Raw genomic sequence first — 24,381 nt, 5'->3', positions numbered from 1 at the left:
AAATAAGAGGTCTGCGGTCCTACATGGGATGATATCCATTCAGTATTATTGTTGGTGGTGATATTGGGAGAGATGGGCTGTCTTCTTGGGCGGGGGTGGGAAAAGATGGGAATGATGGGGTTTGGTTAGGGGGGAAAGTTTGTATTGAAAACAAGAATATAAAATGTAAATTGTGCTGATATTCTTAATAAAAATTTACTTGAGTTAAAAAAAAAGCAATGTGGAAGGAAAAAATGAAGGAAGATTTTACCTTTTCTCACAAAAATATTACTTTGGCCCCAAATTTGGCATTTTCAAAAGGGTAACCGGAGAAAATGGACTGTACAATTTCTGAGTACACCGATACCCCATATGTGGAGGAAAACTACTTTTTGGGTGCATGGCAAGGCTCAGAAGGGAAGGACCACCATTACACTTTTGGAGGCAAAATTGTCTGGAATAGAGGACACCATTTCGCATTTGCAGAGCCCCTGATGTGCCTAAACAGTGGAAACCCCCGTCAAGAGACCCCATTTTGGAAATTACACCCTCAAGGAATTTATATAGAGGTGTGTTGAGCATCTTGAGCCCTCAGGTGCTTTAAAGAATTTTATAACATTGAGTTGTGAAAATGAACAAATACATTTTTACAACAAAAATGTTGCTGTCAGGCGCTACGTCTGAATCACATTAATCAGACATTTACATGTAAACCCTGCTGTAGTGCTTAGCATACAGTGCAGGATAAATGTGAGCCATGCCTTACTGCGATCTTTGGAAGACAGAATGAACAAATCAACAAATGCCTTTCAATCGAGTGGAATAAATGATACGCGATTTTATTTTGTGGGTTGGTGCGGTTACAGCTATACCAGACTTATATTGGTTTTCTTATGTTTGGCTACTATCGCACACTAACAAACGCTTATTTTCCTAAAAAAAGTCTTTACATTGCCATATATTAAGATCTATAATTTTTCTAAATTTCTGCTGACAGTCATTTGATGGCTTGTTTTTTGCGGGACAAGGTGACATTTTTATTGGTACCATTTTCGGACATTTTGATAATTTTCTATGACAATTTTTGGGAGGCAGGATGAACAAAAAACAGTAATTCAGGAATTGTTTTTTGAGTTATTTTTTATGCCATTCGCCATGTGGTAAAAGTGTTGACAGCTTTTCTTTGGGTCAGTACGATTACAGATTACATTTATATCTTTTTTTTTTATGTTTTGCTGCTTTTACACAATAAAAACGATTTTATACAACAAATAATTGTTTTTGAATCGCTATATTCTGAGAGATATAAGGTAGCTTTTTTATTTCTCTGCTGATGGGTCTGTATGGCAGCTTGTTTTTTGCAGGACATGATGTTTTCTGTGATACCACTTTTATTTCCATTCAACTTTTTGATTGCGTTTTACTCCACTGTTTGTTCGGCCTTATGATGAAAAAGCATCATTTTTTGCCACATTCCTATTTTATTTTTTTACAGTGTTCACTAAAGGGATTAACTAATCTGACAGTTTTATAGATCAGATTGTTCTGGAAGCAGCAATAACACATGTGTACTTTTTTGTTTATTTTTACACAAATATTAAAATATAAATATAAAAATTGTTTGTGTTTTGTTTTACAATGGTGGTGGATATATTTTTGTTTTGACTGGACAACGTTATCCCTTATCGGGGTTGTCCAGGATATTTATTGTATTCACCCTGACTCCTATCATGCACAATCCTAACATTGTGTTATGTACTGTTTTGACTGTTTTCAGTCTCCGTGCTCGTCATATGACCACAGCATATGCAATTTGTATAGAGATGATAACATGCTAATTGCTTTCTCGCCTGCTTCCCTAAATAGTTTTAATTGCAATGATTAAGAATCGCAAGGTTTGAAACGCGTATACTGCTATATACCTACCCATAGGTGGCTTGTGACATTTATGCTGATTGTATCAAAAATGGGTTTTTTTAATGAATTATGATGAATAAAATAAAATTTTTATGGATATCATGGAGCTAGACCTTCCTTTATGATCGACTGGTTTTCCCATCTCATTTCTAACCCTGTATCTATGTAGTTAACTTGGTTCTGTGCTCGTATTTGTGTACAAAGCCTGGTTCTGTTCCTGTATCTATGTGGTAAGCTTGGTTCAGCTCCCGTATCTAAATAGTGAGCATGCTTCTATTAACATATCTTTATAGTAAACTTAGTTCTGTTCCCGTGTCAATATATTAAGCTTTGCACTGTTCCCATATCTATGCATTAACCTGGTTCTATTCCTATACCTAATGTAAGGATTTCGCACTCACTTAGGTGCGGCAGGAGGAAAACAGGAGGCGTGCTTTTTTATAAAAGTCGGTGTGGGTTAATTTCCTTCATAAACCCAGCAGTAATAATAAACGGTAAACGGCCTCCAGAGCAGGCAAAACAACACAAAACTGTCCTTGGCCAGGGCTCTGCTCCCTCAGGCCTGTGGGCACACAGGCTGGGCAATGTCCAGCATGCAGGCTCGGTCTGGAGCCACACACACAGGAGGCCTTCTAAATCTCAGGACACAGACTATGTGCCAAACAATAGCCTCCATTATGTAGGCTGTAACCACAACCAGAGGTGAGGTATATGGGTAGCCAGACCCGCCCATCTCTCATAGCTACCCGCAACCCAGACCCAGGTGCACCAAACAACATCCTAGTGCTTACGTGCACTAGAGAAAAATACTCCCTGTGACACATACCTCCCATTGATTACGCGGCCATTAGCCTCCTTACACTATGTACCAGCCTTTGCTAAGTGTTGAAGCCTATTACCTCTGGTGCAGTGGCCAGCGATAAGTAGGCTAAAGTTGGACCGTCGCAACTTGTGGGTTAGTGCTTACACATATCAACAAATCCAATATAGAATTACAGGAAATAAACTTATTTATGGCACTTTAATGATCAAGTCAAATCCTGGGTCAAAATCCCATCAAGATGCTTTGGGAGAATATTAGAAGGGAAATTTGAGATAATTTATTGGTGTTTAATTTTTTTTTTTTACATGGGTTTCCTTTGCTTCTCTAGATGACTGTATAGTTGCAAATATATCTCCAACAGCTGTAGTAAAAACATGATGTACGATCATAGGGCCTTATTCCTGCCACTGTCTTGCAATGGGATCAGCCACAGACGGCTGCAGATTTGGTACAGCAGACACAACTGTTGTAAAACATGTTAATAAGGCAGTTCCATGGAATATTGATTTATTGATTCTGTCATGCTACCATACTATATAGGAAAGCTACCACTTGTACATGGAAGTAAAATAAGTAGATATTGAGATATTATTTGTGTAGTTCTACAGTATTAGTTTTGTATTACCTGTAAATAGACTTTCTTGACACCTGGAATGTAATCTGCAACTCTGCCACAAATAAGCCTTCCAACCCCAGATGTAACACCAATACATAGCAACAAAACCTCTTCCCGAACGTCAGCTCCCAGACGCTCCCTAACATGATTCATCTGGTGAGTGAAAAGAGTAATAAATATAAGATTCTAAAAATGCTTAAACGTTCTTTATGTCCTGTGCAACCAAAATGTTTACTATAGTTAAAAAAAACAAGCAATCATTTGATTACCATAAAATCATGTATTTCCAAATTATATTTGTTACATAAAATCATGTATTTCTAAATTGTGTTTGTTACATGGGAAGACCTGGAGATCTTAATGAAGGAATATGGGATCAGCCAGGCTGGGACACATCCATCTGGTATTGCAGCTGGAAAAGCTCCCTTATATAGTCCACAGAGGGTACCGCTGGGTGCAGTGGTCACAGCGAAACACATTGATCTGTGTGGCCCTGTACTGGGTAGATGGAGGTCCTCAGCTTAACCTGTTGTACTGCAGTAATGTTGCTCACAAGTGATGTGCCGCCGTCCGCAACTGAAATATTTGTGTCTCTGCCATGTAATGCAGATGAAGATTTCAAGTGTTTTACCTACTACCTATTGTACATAGGTCCAAGAGCAAGTAAACAAGAGTTTATTTTTTATACTAATGAATGGCTCGTTCTTCACGACAAGAAAGGGTCCCATCTTGCTCCAAGTTATGGCAGCGTGCAGTCCCAGAGTAAGGCCGGGGTCACACTTGCGAGTGTGGTGCAAGAAACTCGCATCAATACCCGGCACTTGGACTGGAGCGTACGGCTGCATAGAAATACAGGCAACCGCACACTCCCCAGTGCTGGGTATTGATGTGAGAGACTCGGCGAGTTTCTCACATCACACTCGCAAGTGTGACCCCGGCCTAACAGCAATTCAGGCAAATACATGTGCACACACTCAGGGACACGTGTATAGGGTGTATCGGGTGTTTAGGGACACAGAAGTAACCATAGGCCAGTGTCATCCTTACAAAATTCCCTTTAAGATCCCAGTAATGAGTCACTTTGTAATCAGTTTATTGTTTTTAAACCCTTCTAAGAAAACCAATTTGTCTAAAATGTACAATGTAAATGTCCTAAGACCACCACCAGTGAAGACTGGTCAGAAGTGCACAGCTGAGGAGGCAGAAATTCTATTGAATCCGTGGTATGTATGCAATCTGGCAGGAGATGTGACCTTCTGCCTCCTGAACTGTGCACTTCTGACTAAGAAATATAGATAAACTACCAAAGTTTAGTTACATTATAATTGTACCATGATCATCTATATTTGGTCCAGAGAAGAGTAAAAACGAATCCCTGATTTAATTTCCAATTGTCTTTAAGTGTGCCTGCCTTTAATGTGTGCTATACAATTGGTTAAACATACATTTTATAAGCCATCACTTACCAAATGAACATAAGGCACAAAATAGCCGAAAAGTGCTGCTGGAATCCCAAATGCCCATATGCAATAACTTTTGATTTTGAAGATGGAGAAGTTAAAGGCCTTTTTACCCCTCTTGCTGTTCCTAGGCAATAGTGGCTTATAGGTGAATCCAGCCAAAAATAGTATAAACAGGAAGACACATAAGACACGCAGGGTATTGTAAAGTCGTATGGCATTAAGCAAAAATTTGAGAAGAAAAGGCAGTGACACAGTAAATAAGCTGCTGCCTGCTGTGACAATACCATTTACTAGGCCCAAGCGTTTCTTAAAGTAGTGTCCCAAGATTACCAGGGAAGGTTGGTAAGCAAATGAGCAGCCACAGGCAAATAAAATTCCATATGTAAAATAAAGAGGCTCCAAGCTCCTACAGAAAAATAAAAACAAGTACGATTAATAAAAACCTAGGGAGAAAATATTTAACATATCATTTTACATAGACAATAAAAAATGAGACATTAGTGGTCTTTTAAGAAGCCAAGCCTCAACTAAGTTTGGTTACCTAATTCACCCAGGTGGAGGAAAATACAAAAGCAGCAGGCGCTATTTAAATGTCAAATGCTATCAGCGGCATGTAAATGGTTAAAAAGCAGCAATTGTTGCTAGCACCGGGTGCTGCTGTGAGTGGCTGGTGCTGGCAATATAACACAGCCGGCACCTGTCTGGTATGGTGCAGGCTCAGCTCCTCGGCCGTTCCATACATCTACACTTGATATAGGAGGTATAGTACATCCTATGTCAGGAAGGGGTTAAACCCAGGGGTCTAAGTATAGTGGCTGCAGGGGTTGTAATTGAACCTGGGCCCTGGAGTAAAGAGGGACCAAAAGGTCCCTAAGGCTCAAATGAGAGGATTAATGCTTTTAAAGACCCATGGTAAACGGGTCCTCTGGGTCCCCTGTTGTAGATTTTACTCTGAGGCCCACAAGCTGCAAGTTATGCCACCATGTGTGAAGGTGTTCTTTATATGTAAATTATAGGACCTCAATTGTAGCATCACAGGGTCTTCTGGCCCGACAGAATGAATTACAGCTATGCTTTTATATTTTTAAGGCTTGTAAAGACCAATGTAGCATTACAATTGTCAATATGTCATTGCGCGACCTTTGCTATTGTATTTACGCTAGATTTTAATCTTAAATTGTTGCAAAATTTAGAGCCCCAAATTTGGGAAACTTTTAAAACAGAAATGCACTAAAATAAGCGGCTAAAATTTTACAAGATTTGACTCCTTTAATTTTTTTTACTTAAATGCACGCGTTGTAAGTTTTTGACACATCTTCATAAAAAGACAATTAAAATCTGTCTCATAAATATTGGTGCAAAATAACCTAGTTAAAATTGGTGTATAGATTACTTTCTAAAAAATGCAAATGAAGGCCCCAATTCATCAAACATTTTTTGCTACAATCCTGGTGTAAAATTGTTCGGAATGTTGTGACATTTTTATATAACTCGCAGCTCCAGAAAGTAGGTAGAGCTTAATTGAGAGGGTCTTGGCCGCACAAGAATTCATCATACTTCATCATAATCATAATTATTACAGCAGAACTGTACTCCAGTCTCTATCTGGAGCACATTTCTTTAGGTGGTGAACAACAGCTGAAAGAAGCACTAGATTCATTAGATGGCTCATTTCTGAATTTGGCACATCATATTCCAGCAGACTCTTCATTTATTCTTGCTACATATGGTTCTTTTTTTTTTATCAGCACTAAATAGTCTAAGTTGGTGAAGTAAATTGAGAAAAATAAAGGCATAATTTAACCCCTTAACGACCGCCGATACGCCTTTTAACGGCGGCAGTTAAGGGTACTTAAACCACAGCGCCGTTAAAACAGCGCTGTGGAAAAAGTGAATAGCACCCCCCATAGTCGGATTTTCTCTGGGGTCTCGGTTACCGGGGGTAGCCGAGACCCCAGAGAACATGATTCGGAGTTTTTTTTTTACCGACCCCGGGTTGCGATCACCGGTAATTAACTATTTACCGGCGGTTGCAAAAAAAAAAAAAACAACGCGATTTCCCATTTAATTTCTCTGTCCTCCGATGTGATTGCACATCAGAGGACAGAGAAATGTGGTCCTCGATCGCCCCCCGATACTCACCTGTCTCCGCCGGTGCTCCTCGTGGCTCCCGATGGGCGCCGCCATCTTGTTCCGGCCAAAAAATGGCGGGCGCATGCGGAAGATCTTTGGGGTCTCGGCTGCCGGGGGTAGCCGAGACCCCAAAGAACATGATCGGGGTCGGTTTTTACCGACTCCTGTTTTGCGATCGCCGGTAATTAACTGTTTACCAAAGACCGCAAAAAAAAAAAAATGCGATGTGTAATTCTCTGTCCTTTGATGTGATCGCACATCAGAGGACAGAGAAATAGGAGGATTCGGGGACCCTGTTATACTTACCAGTGTCCCTGGGTCCTCCTGCGTCCCCTCCTCCCTGCTGGCTTCTTCATCCGGTAAGAAAATGGCGGGCGCATGCGCAGTGCACCCGCCATGATCTGCCGGCCGGCAGCTAGAGAAGTTGGGGCTAAAATTAGGGTTAGGGTTGGGGCTAAATTTAGGGTTAGGGTTAGGGTTGGGGCTAAATTTAGGGTTAGGGTTGGGGCTAAATTTAGGGTGAGGGTTAGGGTTGGGGCTAAATTTAGGGTTAGGGTTAGGGTTGGGGCTAAATTTAGGGATAAGGTTCGGGTTGGGGCTAAATTTAGGGTTAGGGTTAAATTTAGGGTTAGGGTTGGGGCTAAATTTAGGGTTAGGGTTAGGGTTGGGGCTAAAGTTAGGGCTAGGGTTAGAGTTGGGGATAAAGTTAGGGCTAGGGTTAGGGTTGGGGCTAAATTTAGGGTTAGGGTTGGGGCTAAAGTTAGGGTTAGGGCTAAAGTTAGGGCTAGGGTTGGGGATAAAGTTAGGGCTAGGGTTGGGGCTAAAGTTAGGGTTAGAGTTGGGATTAGGGTTAGGGTTTGGATTAGGGTTGGTATTAGGGTTACGTTTGGGATTAGGGTTAGGTTTGGGATTAGGGTTAAGGTTAGGATTGGGATTAGGGTTAGGGGTGTATTGGGATTAGGGTTAGGTTTGAGGTTAGGGTTGAGATTAGGATTAGGGGTGTGTTGGATTTAGGGTTCTGATTAGGGTTATGGTTAGTGGTGAGATTAGGGTTGTTTTGGGGTTAGGGTTGGAGTTAGAATTGGGGGGTTTCCACTGTTTAGGTACATCAAGGGGTCTCCAAACGCCACAGCCACAACAATTTTGCGCTCAAAAAGTCAAATGGTACTCCCTCCCTTCTGAGCTCTGCCGTGCGCCCAAACAGTGGTTTACCCCCGCATATTGGGCATTAGCGTACTCGGGATAAATTGGACAACAACTTTTGGGGTCCAATTTCTCCTGTTACCTGTCATGATTCCCAATGGCAGGGACATGGGCAAAAACGGACTAGCTCTAGGAAGATGGTATCTCAGGTAACCGCGATGCTGAACCTAACACGCAAATAAAAGTAGCCAGGGGGTGTGCCTACGTTGTATCCCTAGACACCTCGCGCCAGCCGGAGAGCTAACTACCCCTAGAAGAGGAATACACAGACCTGGCTTGCCTCCAGGGAAACCCCAAAAGTTATAGTAGCCCCCCACATGTAATAACGGTTAGGTAAGAGGAAAACACAAACGCAGTATGAATATAGATTCAGCAAAGTGAGGCCCTCTGACTAGATAGATGAAAATACAAAAGAGGACTTCGCGGTTACCTCAAAACCCTAAGCAGCCATCCTGAAACTACCTTAACTCCGTTATCAACTCATGACACCGGAGTAGTAATTTCAGATCACTAGAGCTTCCAGCAGCACGAGAAATATAAATGCATGCTGGACAAAACAAACACAAAAAAGCCAAAGATTTTAACTTAGCTGAATTGCAGACTTGGAGCAGGTAGCAAGCAACAGAGATGCTCTGGTAACATTGATTGCCGGCACTAGAGTGACTGAGAAGCCAGACTAAATAGGAAACTCCCAATTTCCTGATGAAAACAGGTGCACTGGAAACACAAGACCAAAGTCAACCAGTACCACCAGTAGCCACCAGAGGGAGCCAAAAACAGAATTCACAACAGTACCCCCCCCTTAAGGAGGGGGCACCGAACCCTCATGAGAACCACCAGGGCAATCTGGATGCGCCCTATGAAAGGCGCGAACCAAATCAGAGGCATGAACATCAGAGGCAGTCACCCAAGAATTATCCTCCTGACCGTATCCCTTCCATTTAACCAGATATTGAAGTCTCCGTCTGGAAATACGAGAGTCCAAAATCTTCTCCACAACATACTCCAATTCACCCTCCACCAGCACAGGAGCAGGAGGCTCAACAGAAGGAACAACCGGTACCTCGTACCTCCGCAACAACGACCTATGGAAGACATTATGAATGGTGAAAGATGCTGGAAGGTCCAAACGAAAATATACAGGATTAAGAATCTCCAAAATCTTATAAGGACCTATGAACCGAGGTTTGAACTTAGGAGAAGAGACCTTCATAGGGACAAAACGAGAAGACAACCACACCAAGTCTCCAACACGGAGATGATGACCCACACGATGATGACGATTAGCAAACTGCTGAGTCTTCTCCTGAGACAACTTCAAATTGTCCACCACATGACTCCAAATCCGGTGCAGTCTATCCACCACAGAATCCACTCCAGGACAATCCGAAGACTCCACCTGACCAGACGAAAAACGAGGGTGAAACCCTGAATTGCAAAAGAAAGGAGAAACCAGAGTAGCAGAACTGGCCCGATTATTGAGGGCAAACTCTGCCAACGGCAAAAAGGCGACCCAATCATCCTGATCAGCAGACACAAAACACCTCAAATACGTCTCCAAGGTCTGATTAGTTCGCTCCGTCTGGCCATTAGTCTGAGGATGGAACGCAGACGAAAAAGACAAATCAATGCCCATCCTGGCACAGAACGCTCGCCAGAACCTAGACACAAATTGAGATCCTCTGTCAGACACGATGTTTTCCGGGATACCATGTAAGCGAACCACATTCTGAAAAAATAAAGGAACCAACTCCGATGAAGAAGGCAATTTGGGCAAGGGTACCAAATGAACCATCTTAGAAAAACGGTCACACAACACCCAAATGACGGACATTTTCTGAGAAACCGGGAGATCCGAGATAAAGTCCATAGAGATGTGCGTCCACGGCCTCTTCGGAATAGGCAAGGACAACAACAATCCACTAGCCCGAGAACAGCAAGGCTTGGCCCGAGCACAAACATCACAAGACTGTACAAAGGTACGCACATCCCGAGACAGGGAAGGCCACCAGAAGGACCTGGCCACCAAATCTCTGGTACCAAAAATTCCAGGGTGGCCCGCCAACACAGAAGAATGAACCTCTGAGATGACTCTACTGGTCCACTCATCAGGAACAAACAATCTCCCAGACGGACAACGATCAGGCCTATCAGTCTGAAACTCCTGCAAAGCACGTCGCAAGTCTGGGGAGACAGCAGACAAAATCACTCCATCCTTAAGGATACCGTAGGCTCAGAATCACCAGAGGAGTCAGGCTCAAAACTCCTAGAAAGAGCATCTGCCTACACATTTTTCGAGCCCGGCAAGTATGAAACCACAAAATTAAACCGAGAGAAAAACAATGACCAGCGCGCCTGTCTAGGATTCAGACGCCTGGCGGACTCAAGGTAAATCAGATTCTTGTGATCAGTCAAGACCACCACCTGATGTCTAGCACCCTCAAGCCAATGACGCCACTCCTCAAATGCCCACTTCATAGCCAAGAGCTCCCGATTACCGACATCATAATTTCGCTCGGCGGGCGAAAACTTTCGAGAGAAGAATGCACATGGTCTCATCACCGAGCAATCGGGACTTTTCTGCGACAAAACCGCCCCCGCTCCAATCTCGGAAGCATCAACCTCAACCTGAAAAGGGAGCGAAACATCAGGCTGGCGCAACACAGGGGCAGAAGAAAAGCGGCGCTTAAGCTCCCGAAAGGCCTCCACAGCCGCAGAGGACCAATTGGCAACATCAGCACCCTTCTTAGTCAAATCAGTCAGAGGTTTAGCAACACTTGAAAACCCAGTTATAAATCGACGATAGAAATTAGCAAAGCCCAAGAACTTCTGAAGACTCTTCAGGGAAGTAGGCTGCGTCCAATCACAAATAGCCCGAACCTTGACAGGATCCATCTCAACAGAAGAAGGGGAAAAAATATACCCCAAAAAGGAGATCTTCTGAACCCCAAAGATACACTTTGAACCCTTTACAAACAGAGAATTGGACCGCAAAACCTGACAAACCTTCCTAACCTGTTGAACATGCGACTCCCAGTCATCCGAAAAAATCAAAATATCATCCAAATACACAATCATAAACTTATCCAGGTATTTACAGAAAATATCGTGCATAAAGGACTGAAAGACTGAAGGAGCATTAGAAAGACCAAAAGGCATTACCAAATACTCAAAATGGCCCTCGGGCGTATTAAATGCAGTTTTCCACTCATCTCCCTGCTTGATCCGCACCAAATTATACGCACCCCGAAGATCAACCTTAGAGAACCACTTTGCCCCTTTAATACGAGCAAATAAATCAGTCAATAGTGGCAAAGGATACTGGTATTTGACTGTAATCTTATTCAACAGGCGATAATCAATACAGGGCCTCAGGGAGCCATCTTTTTTACCCACGAAAAAAACCCTGCTCCTAAAGGGGATGAGGATGGACGGATATGTCCCTTTTCCAAGGACTCCTTAATATACTCTCGCATAGCAGCATGCTCAGGCACAGATAGATTGAACAAACGACCCTTGGGAAACTTGCTGCCCGGAATCAAGTCTATAGCACAATCGCAATCCCGGTGAGGGGGGAGAGAACTAAGTTTAGGCTCCTCAAAAACATCACCATAATCAGACAAAAATGCCGGAATTTCAGAGGGAGTAGATGAAGCAATGGAAACCAAAGGTACTTCCCCATGAGCCCCCCGACATCCCCAACTTAACACAGACATTGTTTTCCAGTCAAGGACTGGATTATGAGTTTGCAACACAAGGAAGCGAATCACCTCCCGATGGTCAGGAGTCATACACATAGTCACTTGTGTCCAGAACTGTGGTTTATTCCTAGCCAAAGGTGTGGAGTCGATACCCTTCAGAGGGATAGGAACTTCCAAAGGCTCTAGGCTAAACCCACAACGTCTGGAAAAGGACCAATCCATAAGACTCAAGGAAGCGCCAGAATCCACATAGGCATCCACAGTAATAGTTGATAATGAACAGATCAAAGTTACAGACAAAATAAACTTAGACTGTAAGGTGCCAATTGCAAAAGACTTATCAACCTTTTTTGTGCGTTTAGAGCATGCTGATATAACATGAGCAGAATCACCACAGTAGAAGCACAACCCATTTTTACGCCTATAATTCTGCCGTTCACTTCTGGACAGAATTCTATCACATTGCATAATCTCCGGTGCATGCTCAGAAGACACCGCCAAATGGTGCACAGGTTTGCGCTCCCGTAAACGCCGATCAATCTGAATAGCCATAGTCATGGATTCATTCAGACCTGTGGGCGTAGGAAACCCCACCATTACATCTTTAACGGCGTCAGAGAGACCTTCTCTGAAATTCGCCGCCAGGGTGCACTCATTCCACTGAGTAAGCACAGACCATTTTCGAAATTTTTGACAATATACTTCAGCTTCATCATGCCCTTGAGAGAGGGCTAGCAAGGCCTTTTCAGCCTGAATCTCCAAATTAGGTTCCTCATAGAGCAACCCCAGTGCCAGAAAAAACGCATCCACATTGAGCAGCGCAGGATCCCCTGGTGCCAATGCAAATGCCCAATTCTGGGGGTCACCCCGCAACAAGGAAATAACAATTTTAACCTGCTGAGCGGGGTCTCCAGCGGAGCGAGATCTCAGAGAAAGATACAATTTACAATTGTGCTTAAAATTCAAAAAGCGAGATCTATCTCCAGAAAAGAACTCAGGTATAGGGATCTTGGGTTCAGACATAGGAGCATGTATAACATAGTCTTGGATATTTTGAACCTTAGAGGCAAGAGTATTAAGATTAGAAGCTAAACTCTGGATATCCATTTCTCAACAGCAGAGATCTGAGCCATTCAGGGGTTAAGAGGAGAGAAAAAACAAAACAAAACAAAACAGCAGATTGCAATTATGGCTAGACAGAACCTCTGAGTAAAAAAAAAAAAAAAAAAAAAAAAATGTCAGAAACTTCTTTTTCCTCTCCTTCTTTAGCCAATACCTTTAATACATTGCGGCCGGCAATACTGTCATGATTCCCAATGGCAGGGACATGGGGAAAAACGGACTAGCTCTAGGAAGATGGTATCTCAGGTAACCGCGATGCTGAACCTAACACGCAAATAAAAGTAGCCAGGGGGTGTGCCTACGTTGTATCCCTAGACACCTCGCGCCAGCCGGAGAGCTAACTACCCCTAGAAGAGGAATACACAGACCTGGCTTGCCTCCAGGGAAACCCCAAAAGTTATAGTAGCCCCCCACATGTAATAACGGTTAGGTAAGAGGAAAACACAAACGCAGTATGAATATAGATTCAGCAAAGTGAGGCCCTCTGACTAGATAGATGAAAATACAAAAGAGGACTTCGCGGTTACCTCAAAACCCTAAGCAGCCATCCTGAAACTACCTTAACTCCGTTATCAACTCATGACACCGGAGTAGTAATTTCAGATCACTAGAGCTTCCAGCAGCACGAGAAATATAAATGCATGCTGGACAAAACAAACACAAAAAAGCCAAAGATTTTAACTTAGCTGAATTGCAGACTTGGAGCAGGTAGCAAGCAACAGAGATGCTCTGGTAACATTGATTGCCGGCACTAGAGTGACTGAGAAGCCAGACTAAATAGGAAACTCCCAATTTCCTGATGAAAACAGGTGCACTGGAAACACAAGACCAAAGTCAACCAGTACCACCAGTAGCCACCAGAGGGAGCCAAAAACAGAATTCACAACAGTTACCCTTGTGAAAATAAAAACTTGGGGGCTAAAAAACCTTTTTTGTGGAAAAAAAAATATTTTTTATTTTCACAACTCTGCATTATAAACTTCTGTGAAGCACTTGGGCATTCAAAGTTCTCCCCACACATCTAGATAAGTTCCTTGGGGGGTCTAGTTTCCAAAATGGGGTCAGTTATGGGGGATTTCTACTGTTTAGGTACATCAAGGGCTCTGCAAACGCAACATAATGGCCGCAGACCATTCTATCATAGTCTGCGTTCCAAAACGGCGCTCCTTCCCTTCCGAGCTCTGCCATGCGCCCAAACAGTGGTTTACCCCCACATATGGGGTATCAGCCTACTCAGCATAAATTGCACAATAAATTTTGGGGTCAATTTCTCCTGTTACCCTTGTGAAAATAAAAATTTGGGGGTGAAATATCATTTTTGTGGAAAAAATATGATTTTTATTTTCATGACTCTACATTATAAACTTCTGTGAAGCAGCTGGGGGTTCATAGTGCTCACCACACATCTAGATAAGCTCTTTGGGGGGTCTAGTTTCGAAAATATGGTCACTTGTGGGGGGTTTCTACAGTTTAGGTAGATCGGGGGCTCTGCAAATGCAACCTAACGCCCGCAGACCATTCTATCAAAGTCTGAATTCCAAAACGGCGCTCCTTCCCTTCTAAGCTCTGCCGTGCACCCAAACAATGGTTTACCCTTACACATGGGGTATCAGTGTACTCAGGACAAATTGGAAAACAACTTTTGTGGTCCAATGTCTCCTGTTACTCTTGAGAAAATAAAAAAATGCAGGCTAAAAAATCATTTTTGTAGAAAAATGCGATTTTTTATTTTCACGGCTCTACGTTATAAACTTCTGTGAAGCACCTGGGGGTTTAAAGTGCTCACCACACATCTAGTTAAGTTCCTTAAGGGGTCTAGTTTCCAAAATGGTGTCACTTGTGGGGGGTTTCCACTGTTTAGGCACATCAGGGGCTCTTCAAACGCGACATGGCGTCCGATCTCAATTCCAGCCAATTCTATATTGAAAAAGTAAAACAGCACTCCTTCTCTTCCAAGCTCTGCAGTGCACCCAAACAGTGGTTTACCCCCACATATGGGGTATCACCGTACTCAGGAGAAATTGCACAACAACTTTTGTGGTCTAATTTCTCCTGTTACCCTTGTGAAAATAAAAATTTGGGGGCAAAAAGATCATTTTTGTAGAAAAAATGTGATTTTTTATTTTCACGGCTCTACGTTATAAACTTCCGTGAGGCACCTGGGGGTTTAAAGTGCTCACCACACATCTAGATAAGTTCCTTAAGGGGTCTAGTTTCCAAAATGGAGTCACTTGTGGGGGGTTTCCACTGTTTAGGCACATCAGGGGCTCTTCAAACGCGACATGGCGTCCGATCTCAATTCCAGCCAATTCTATATTGAAAAAGTAAAACAGCACTCCTTCTCTTCCAAGCTCTGCAGTGCACCCAAACAGTGGTTTACCCCCACATATGGGGTATCACCGTACTCAGGAGAAATTGCACAACAACTTTTGTGGTCTAATTTCTCCTGTTACCCTTGTGAAAATAAAAATTTGGGGGCAAAAAGATCATTTTTGTAGAAAAAATGTGATTTTTTATTTTCATGGCTCTACGTTATAAACTTCCGTGAAGCACCTGGGGGTTTAAAGTGCTCACCACACATCTAGATAAGTTCCTTAAGGGGTCTAGTTTCCAAAATGGAGTCACTTGTGGGGGGTTTCCACTGTTTAGGCACATCAGGGGCTCTCCAAACGCGACATGGTGTCCGATCTCAATTGCAGCCAATTCTACATTGAAAAAGTAAAACGGCACTCCTTCTCTTCCAAGCTCTGCAGTGCACCCAAACAGTGGTTTACCCCCACATATGGGGTATCACCGTACTCAGGAGAAATTGCACAACAACTTTTGTGGTCTAATTTCTCCTGTTACCATTGTGAAAATACAAATTTGGGGGCAAAAATATCATTTTTGTAGAAAAATGCGATTTTTTATTTTCACGGCTCTACGTTATAAACTTCTGTGAAGCACCTGGGGGTTTAAAGTGCTCACCACACATCTAGTTAAGTTCCTTAAGGGGTCTAGTTTCCAACATGGTGTCACTTGTGGGGGGTTTCCACTGTTTAGGCACATCAGGGGCTCTTCAAACGCGACATGGCGTCCGATCTCAATTCCAGCCAATTCTATATTGAAAAAGTAAAACAGCACTCCTTCTCTTCAAAGCTCTGTGGTGCGCCCAAACAGTGGTTTACCCCCACATATGGGGTATCAACGCACTCGGGAGAAATTGCACAACAACTTTTGTGGTCTAATTTCTCCTGTTGCCCTTGTGAAAATAAGAATTTGTGGGCGAAAAGATCATTTTTGTGTAAACAAATGCGATTTTTTATTTTCACGGCTCTACTTTATAAACTTCTGTGAAGCACTTGGGGGCTCAAAGTGCTCACAACACATCTAGATAAGTTCCTTAAGGGGTCTAGTTTCCAAAATGGTTGTCACTTGTGGAGCGTTTCCACTGTTTAGGCACATCAGGGGCTCTCCAAACGCGACATGGCGTCCGATCTCAATTCCAGCCAATTCTACATTGAAAAAGTAAAACGGCACTCCTTCTCTTCCAAGCTCTGCGGTGAGCCCAAACAGTGGTTTACCCCCACATATGGGGGTATCGACGTATTCAGGAGAAATTGCACAACAAAATTTATGGTTAAATTTCTGTTTTTACACTTGTGAAAATAAAAAAAAATGGTTCTGAAGTAAAATGTTTGCAAAAAAAAGTTAAATGTTGATTTTTTCCTTCCACATTGTTTCAGTTCCTGTGAAGCACGTAAAGGGTTAATAAACTTCTTAAATGTGGTTTTGAGCACCTTGAGGGGTGCAGTTTTTAGAATGGTGTCACACTTGGTTATTTTCTATCATATAGACCCCTCAAAATGACTTCAAATGTGATGTGGTCCCTAAAAAAAATGGTGTTGTAAAAATGAGAAATTGCTGGTCAACTTTTAACCCTTATAACTCCCTAACAAAAAAAAATTGTTTCCAAAATTGTGCTGATGTAAAGTAGACCTGTGGGAAATGTTATTTATTAACTATTTTTTGTGACATATCTCTCTGATTTAAGGGCATAAAAATACAAAGTTTGAAAATTGCTAAATTTTAAATTTTTTTTGCCATATTTCCATTTTTTTCATAAATAATTGCAAGTAATATCGGAGAAATGTTACCACTAACATGAAGTACAATATGTCACGAAAAAACAATCTCAGAATCAGCAGGATCTGTTAAAGCGTTCCAGAGTTATAACCTCATAAAGTGACAGTGGTCAGAATTGTAAAAATTGGCTTGGTCATTAAGTACCAAATTGGCTCTGTCACTAAGGGGTTAAATTGATGCAACCAAATAATTAAAAATTGAATTGTGTATACTGTATGTATTCACCTCCTTTGCTATGAAGCCCCTACAATGTCCTAGTGCGAGCAATTATCTTCATAAGTCACATGCTTAGTAAAAGAAAGTCCCCCTTTGTGCAATCTAAGTGTCACATGTGTCAGTATACACACATTTTTTCTGAAAAGCCACAGAGGCTGCAACACCATTAAGCAAGAGGCATCACTAACCAAACAACACCAGGAAGACTAGTGAGATCTCCAAACAAGTCAGGGACAAAGCTGTTGAGAAGTACAAGTCAGGGTTGGGTTATAAAAAAAGTTTCCAGTCTCTGATGATTCCCCCGGAGCACAGTTTGTTATCATCAAATGGAAAGAACATGGTATCACTACAAACCTGCCAAGAGAGGGCCACCCACGAAAACTCCCAGCTTGATCAAGGAGGTCTTTAATCCGAGAGGCAGCACAGAGATCAAAGGACTGAAAGAGCTGCAGAGTTCTCAAGCAGAGACTGGAGTACCTGTCCATACAACCACAATAAGCTGTACACTAAATAGTGGTGGCCTTTACAGAAAAGTGGCTTTACCTTTACAGAAAAGTCTTTACTTACACAAAAAATGTGTAAGACTTGTTTTGAGCTTATCAAGACATGGGGGAGACACCATAAATGTATGGAGGAAGGTACCGTGATCAGTTGAGAGCAAAACTTTACTTTTTTGTGACCAAGGTAAACCCTATATCTGGGGTCAAACCAACACAGCTCATCACCCCAAGAACACTATCCCCAAAGTGAAATGTGGTGGTGGCAGTATCATGCTGTGGGGATGTTTTTCAGCAGCAGGGACAAGGAAAATGGTCTAAGTCGATAGGAAGATGGATGGTGCAAAATACAGGGATATTTTTGAGTAAAACCTGTTTTCAGTTTATCAGTGATTTGAAACTGGCACAGAGGTTCATCTTCTAATAAGAAAATGACCCAAAGCATACTGCTAAAGTAACTCTTGAGTGTGTTTAATGGGAAACATGTGAATGTTTTGTAGTGGCTTAAGTCAAAGCCCAGACCTTAATCCAATTGAGAATCTGTGGTCAGACTTGAACATTGCACTTCACCAGAGGAAACCATCTAACTTGAAGGACCTGGAGCAGTTTTGCATTGAGGAATGGGCAAAAATCCCAGTGGCAAGATGTGGAATCATAGAGACTTATCCAAAGTGACTTGCAGCTGTTATTGTAACACCCCAGGTAACCGGTTGTTACAGTGATGTTGCCTTCCTTTCGGGGAGGGTAATGTCATGCATGGAGGCAAGGAGGATTTCCTTTACCAGTTAAGCACCTACATGCAACACATTCTGAATCCAGGCCAGAAGGGGGAGCTCTGAACCCAAATTCAGGGGAGCTTCACCCAGATATATGTGTTCTGGTCTGAAGGAGGAGTCATACAGTTGTTCAGAGACAGTGGAAGAGAGAGGCGAGAGAGAAGAGAGTGGGGCCGTGCAGCCACATGTGAGCTGCAGCTCCAGGAAAGGAAAATAACCTGAAGTGTTGGAATGTAGTGAGCATCTGAGGAAAAGAACAAAGGAGAAGGAAAGCGCTTGGAGGGGAACTGTGACCGGTCACCCTCTGAACCGAAGCACAGAAACCGCGCACTGGGAGCCCGAGGTTGTGTTGAATTCTAGGTCGCACTGCAGAACCGGAGGGCAAAGGACTTTATGTGATTTGCCCGCACCCACACCTGAAGGTGCAGCAGTACACGAAGAGCCCAGGTCGTGATAGAGACCCTATAAAAAGGCTTGCACTGCCCACCCTACGGGTAACTGTCCCAGGACAGGAGAGAGAGGACTTTATCAGGGAGCCACAGGCAGCAAGGACCTCGCATACGAGCACAAGCAGGAAGGCTTACGGACCTCACCTAGGAGAGGGAGCCACCATTGCCTCCAGGCCGGCCGGACCATTTCACCACCTGTTGCTGGTACCCTGGACTGTAGCCTGATTCAACCAGTAAGCCAGGTAAGGATGTTACAACCCTGTGTCCTCCATTTATTTGCTGGCATCCACCACACCATCCCTGTCCAGCACACTGGGAGCCGTGGCGACCCAGCCTCATCTGTGGGAAGCGATACCATTTTTGCTACCATACCATCACCCCCAGAGGACCCCTTTAAGCAGTGTCGGTCACCCCTGACCGAGTACCACAGGTGGCATAATGAACTTTTATTGCTTTACAATTCCCTTTAAAAACTAGCCCTTTTACTTGGGCACCCAGGGCTACGGACCAGGTCGCCACCACCATGACCACCCCTTTATCAATGACCGGACCCAGTATCGAGTACCCCTAGGCCCTGGTGGCATAATTGCAGCAAAAGGAAGCTCTACAATGTACTGACTTTAGGGGGTGAATAGTTATGCACACTGAAGTTTTTGGTTATTTTGTCCTATTTGTTGTTTGCTTCACACACAAAAATAAAACTAAATGTTCATATTTATGGGCATGTTCTTTACATGAACTGATGCAAATCCTCAAAAAAGCAGTGAAATTCCTTGTTATGAGGTAGCAAAACATGAAAAATGCCAAGGAGGTGAATACTTTGGTAAGCAACTGTACGGTATGGTTGTTATCTACTACTCGGACAACCCCTTCTCAATCTATATGTTTACCCCAAGTAAAATATTGACACAGTGCCAACACTGGCTCTCCCAGGGCTCACGTGATATTGTTATGTGGCAAATCAGTGGCCACTTCACTGTCTCCTCTTTTGAACATAACTGAATTCTGGAAAAAGTCAGATCTGCGGATGCTCCCTCACTTCCTGTGGATGTCGGACTAATCCGGAGGAGGGGATAGTGCAGTGGTCACTTGTTGGCTGAAGAGATCGCGTGACATAACAATGTCACTTAAGCGCCAGGAGAGCCAAAACCAATACAGTTGGAATGGCACCGGATGGGAGTATACTGTAGGTGATATTATTTTACTTGGGGCAAACATAGGGGTTGTCTGAGTAGTTGACAACCCCTTTAATTTATTTTAATTTTGATCAGACTTGTTTTCCTTTCGGAATAATTAAGTACATTTATATTTTAACCACCTCTTCAGCATGAGATATGTATGGCTTCGTTCAGTTGCATACTGTAATATGTACTGGCATATACCAAAATATGTATAAATACCAATATATTCCTGTTAAAAAGAATACAGTTTAGGTTTACAGGGTACAAAAATTCTTACATCCTGTACATCGTATTGAAGGCTATGGCTCACTGTTGAGGTATTGATCCTTCACAACCTAGGTTAAGAGTTTGAGTTCCAGTGGTAACATGCTTAGTCTGAGAAGTAATTACATTATTTTTTTGTATCTTTAGTTTCAACGCTTGTGTGTTATGCCCTGCCTAAAACATATCATTGCTACATTTCTCAACTCCTTTACCAATACTTACATATCCTTCTTGTGAAATTGAAACCACAATTGAATTTTGGATGCTTTAGAGGTAACAGTAGTGTTTACAAAGCTACTTGAGTCATTGGATTAAAGGAAACCAGACAGGTCCCACGTTGGCCTCCAACCCACCAGCATTTGTATATTCCTTTATATCATAGTGAAAAATTAAAATCCATACAGACATCTCCAGAGAAGGGGACATATCACCTTCACACTGAACATATGGGGAAGATAGAAAAGTAATATTCCATGAGCTGGAATTGGAGGTGTATATACCATACGCTCACTGTGAGTTTCCAATAACCGGCCTAGTAGTGGAAGCAGCCTCGTCCATCCCTCGTCAGTCGATTGTGTAATTGCTCTGACGATTGGAGGCAGCGGAGTTGTGTCCCCTGACAAACTGGCAGCAGCTATGAGATCTTTGTGATTTCTCTGGTGTCGTCTCTGACAAAGTGGTAACAGTGACCCCCCAGTTGTTATCTTTGACACTATATGAATACCCTGCCAACAAACAATTTATCCTGAAAGACACATTAACAAATGTTTAAAAAAAGTATTTTTAAAGTCTGTTTTCATTATGCAAATAATCTTTTGACTAGTTGATGGGGCGATTGTTTCATAGTTAAATAGTTACATAGTTACGTAGGTTGAATTAAGACCTAGGTCCATCAAGTTCAACCTTTCTCCACCAATTGTACATTTCGTCACTATTTTAACTATGACCCGCAATGTTATGTAAATCAAGGAAATCATTCAGCCCATTTTTAAAAACTGTTATAGTGTCTGCCATTACTACCTCCTGTGGTAGGGCATTCCACTGTCTGATTGCACTAACTGTAAAGAACCCTTTACTATTTAGCTGTCGGAATCGCCTTTCTTCCACCCGTATTGAGTGCCCCCTAGTTTTCAGCACGGTCTTTGGAAGGAATAAGTCATGCTCCAGTCCTTTGTACTAGTCACACATATATTTATACATATAAATGAGATCTCTTCTGAGACGTCTTTTTTCAAAGCTAAACAAGCCTAACTTTTCAAACCTCTCCTCATGAGAGGCCTTCCATCCCTTGTAATAATCGAGGCCTTCCATCTCTTGTAATAATCTAGTTGCCGCCTTTGAACTGATTCTAACTTCTGATTATCCTTTTTAAAATGTGGAGCCCAAAACTAGATCCCATATTCTAGATGTGGTCTCACCAGTGATTTATAAATGGGTAATAATATGTTGGGATCGCAAGATTTTATCTCTCTTTTTATACATCCTAAAATCTTGTTTGCTTTTGCAGCTGCTGCTTGACATTGAGTACTGCTGCTCAGCTTATGTGTAACCAGAATACTCAAGTCCTTCTCTTGTTCTGTAGTCCCGAGTATACTCCCATTTAATGTCTATGCAGCAATAGGATTACTCCGTCCTAGGTGCATTACTTTACTTTTATCTACATTAAATCTCATTTGCCAAGTGTTTGCCCATGCAGATATCTTATTCAGATTGTTTTGCAATATTGTAATGTCAAGGTCAGATTTTAATATCCTACATAGTTTGGTATCGTCAGCAAAGACTGACACTTTACTCTCAATCCCATCCACGAGGTCATTAATAAAGAGGTTAAAAGACTAGTCGTTGAATTCAGCATGTTATCATGCCTTTGTGGGCATATATTATGAATTGCAGGTACCAGCATCTTGTGAATTCACAAGACGTTCAATCCTACACGTCATTGTGCCTCTGAAGTTCGGGTGTACGCTTCCCAGCTTCAGAGGCGCACTGTGTACAAATGGTGGTGGGTTGGAGGACACAGAGGACCTGTCAGGTTCCATTTAAGGAAATTGTGATCTGAATAATTCTACTAGCAGACAAATTTATATTAACTGAATGGTCTCCTGTCACTACACCTTGATGTCCTATGTTCTCTCTCTGCTGCCCATATAATCTGCATATTCATAAAATGAGACAATTGGTGCAAAATTTGGGAGCAAACTTACACCAGACAGTCTAAAAATGTAAAAATATATTAATGGCATGAGACAGGTTGATAGATTTGGCACATTTTAAGACTGTCTACACTCTAAATTTGAAAAATCTAAAAATTTGGCAATTTTAATGAATCTCTTTCAATAAATATTGAACGTCTGTAAAAATCATGGTAATTATGTCACTTTCAAGTGGGTAAATTAGGAGTCTGTTGAAGCAGATAGGATTGTCTCTGCTTCTCTATTATTTCTACATCTTATTAATTATGTCACTTTGCAGCAAGCGCAATAACTCATTCTTTTTCAAATAAAATATTGATGTTTTGACAATCAATCAAGTTACTGATTTTCTTGTGTAATGTACACTACAACATGACAACTGTAATGTGATTGGCTAATAATTAATAAAGATCTTACTTGACAAAAGAACTTGAAAAAAGGCCAATAGTTCCCACTGCAGCACCAATAACTGCAGTCTTTCGACATCCAAACATGTCTGTAAATATGCTGACCACAGGGGAGCAGAAGAATATCATGCCCATTGACAAGGAGCTCACCCATGCTGTAGAAAAAAAAAACAATTATAAACAAATGAGATATGCAAATTATGTTTAGTATTAATAGTGATGTACATGTATTACTATTATAGGCAAATGTGTATCTCTGTTTAGGAAATATACCTCTATACCAGCTTCTGAATAAGAGCCAGTAAGACGTCTGGGATTATATCAGCTAAAAATGATCACATAAAATTGGCTTTTCTGCTGTTTTGACTGTATATTTTGCTACATAGAATTTAATCTTTTGTGGTTAAGGCAACTATCTGGCATCTAATCTCCAGTTCTATTAGGGGTGGACATACCATTGGTGCATCCTGTGCAGCCGCACAGGAGCCCAACAGGTAAGGCGGCCCATTTACACCTCCAAAATAGGTGGAATTGAGTATTATAATGAGATATGAGACTAGAGAGGACCCACAGATTGTTCTTGCACAGGGGCCTTCTTCAGTCTGTGTCCGCCAGTGGGTTACATGCAATCATTTTCCCAAGCATGCTGACTTATTGAAATAAAGATGTTTAGCCTGAAGGACGTCCTCCAAGGTTCCAACTTTGGTAAATCAAGATATTGCCAAAAAGAGAATATTAAACTCGAGATCACAACAGAAGTTCAAAATGAATTGTGAATGAAGCTAGACATTCTTTAAAGTAAAACATTACACAAAATGAAATATAGACCCACAATTCTCCAGCATATTCCTCAAAAGAGTTTTCCGGTTTTAGAAAATCTCTGCCCCGAGTGCTGTTTGTTTAAAAAGAACAACCTAACTATAGTTTACTCACCTTCCCTGGGTCCAGCACTAAGTCTCCGACTCTGCTCCCGGGGTCTCTTATTGTTTTAAGGGCTGTTGTTGTGTCAATAATAACTGAGACACGTGGCTATGACTTAGTAGATGGCACGAGGCACTGAGCTCCCTGATTGGCTGCAGTGCTGGAGACAATAAGATATACCAGGAGCAGTGGCAGAGATTCAGCGCTGAACCTGAAGACGGTGAGTTAAGAAAAGGGCTTTTTTTTGTCTATTCTTTAAAAACAAGCTGCAGCTGGGGACAGGGATTTTCTGAAATCGGAAAACTCCTTTAAAGGACCATTTAGTCGAGCGGATAATCGAATTGTGTAAACATGATGGCAAAAAAAGTCGTTTGTTAGCATTACAATCATTGTTAT

The 24,381-nt window shown here is 42.1% G+C and overlaps 1 protein-coding gene across 1 annotated transcript in view; it reads right to left on the bottom strand.

The window, feature by feature from the left end:
* Nucleotides 1-24,381, bottom strand: part of SLC16A10 (solute carrier family 16 member 10) — a 137,996-nt gene that overhangs the window by 11,793 nt on the left and 101,822 nt on the right. The window contains exons 2-4 of the mRNA XM_077289471.1: nucleotides 23,075-23,219; nucleotides 4,802-5,204; nucleotides 3,345-3,488 (exon numbers count right to left, since the gene is read on the bottom strand). Of these exons, the coding sequence (XP_077145586.1) occupies nucleotides 3,345-3,488; nucleotides 4,802-5,204; nucleotides 23,075-23,219 (692 nt within the window). The remainder of the gene's footprint in view (nucleotides 1-3,344; nucleotides 3,489-4,801; nucleotides 5,205-23,074; nucleotides 23,220-24,381) is intronic.

This window comes from Ranitomeya variabilis, chromosome 2, assembly GCF_051348905.1.
Source record: "Ranitomeya variabilis isolate aRanVar5 chromosome 2, aRanVar5.hap1, whole genome shotgun sequence".
Taxonomy (NCBI): Eukaryota; Metazoa; Chordata; class Amphibia; order Anura; family Dendrobatidae; genus Ranitomeya; species Ranitomeya variabilis.
This window is presented reverse-complemented; position numbering and strand designations above follow the sequence as displayed.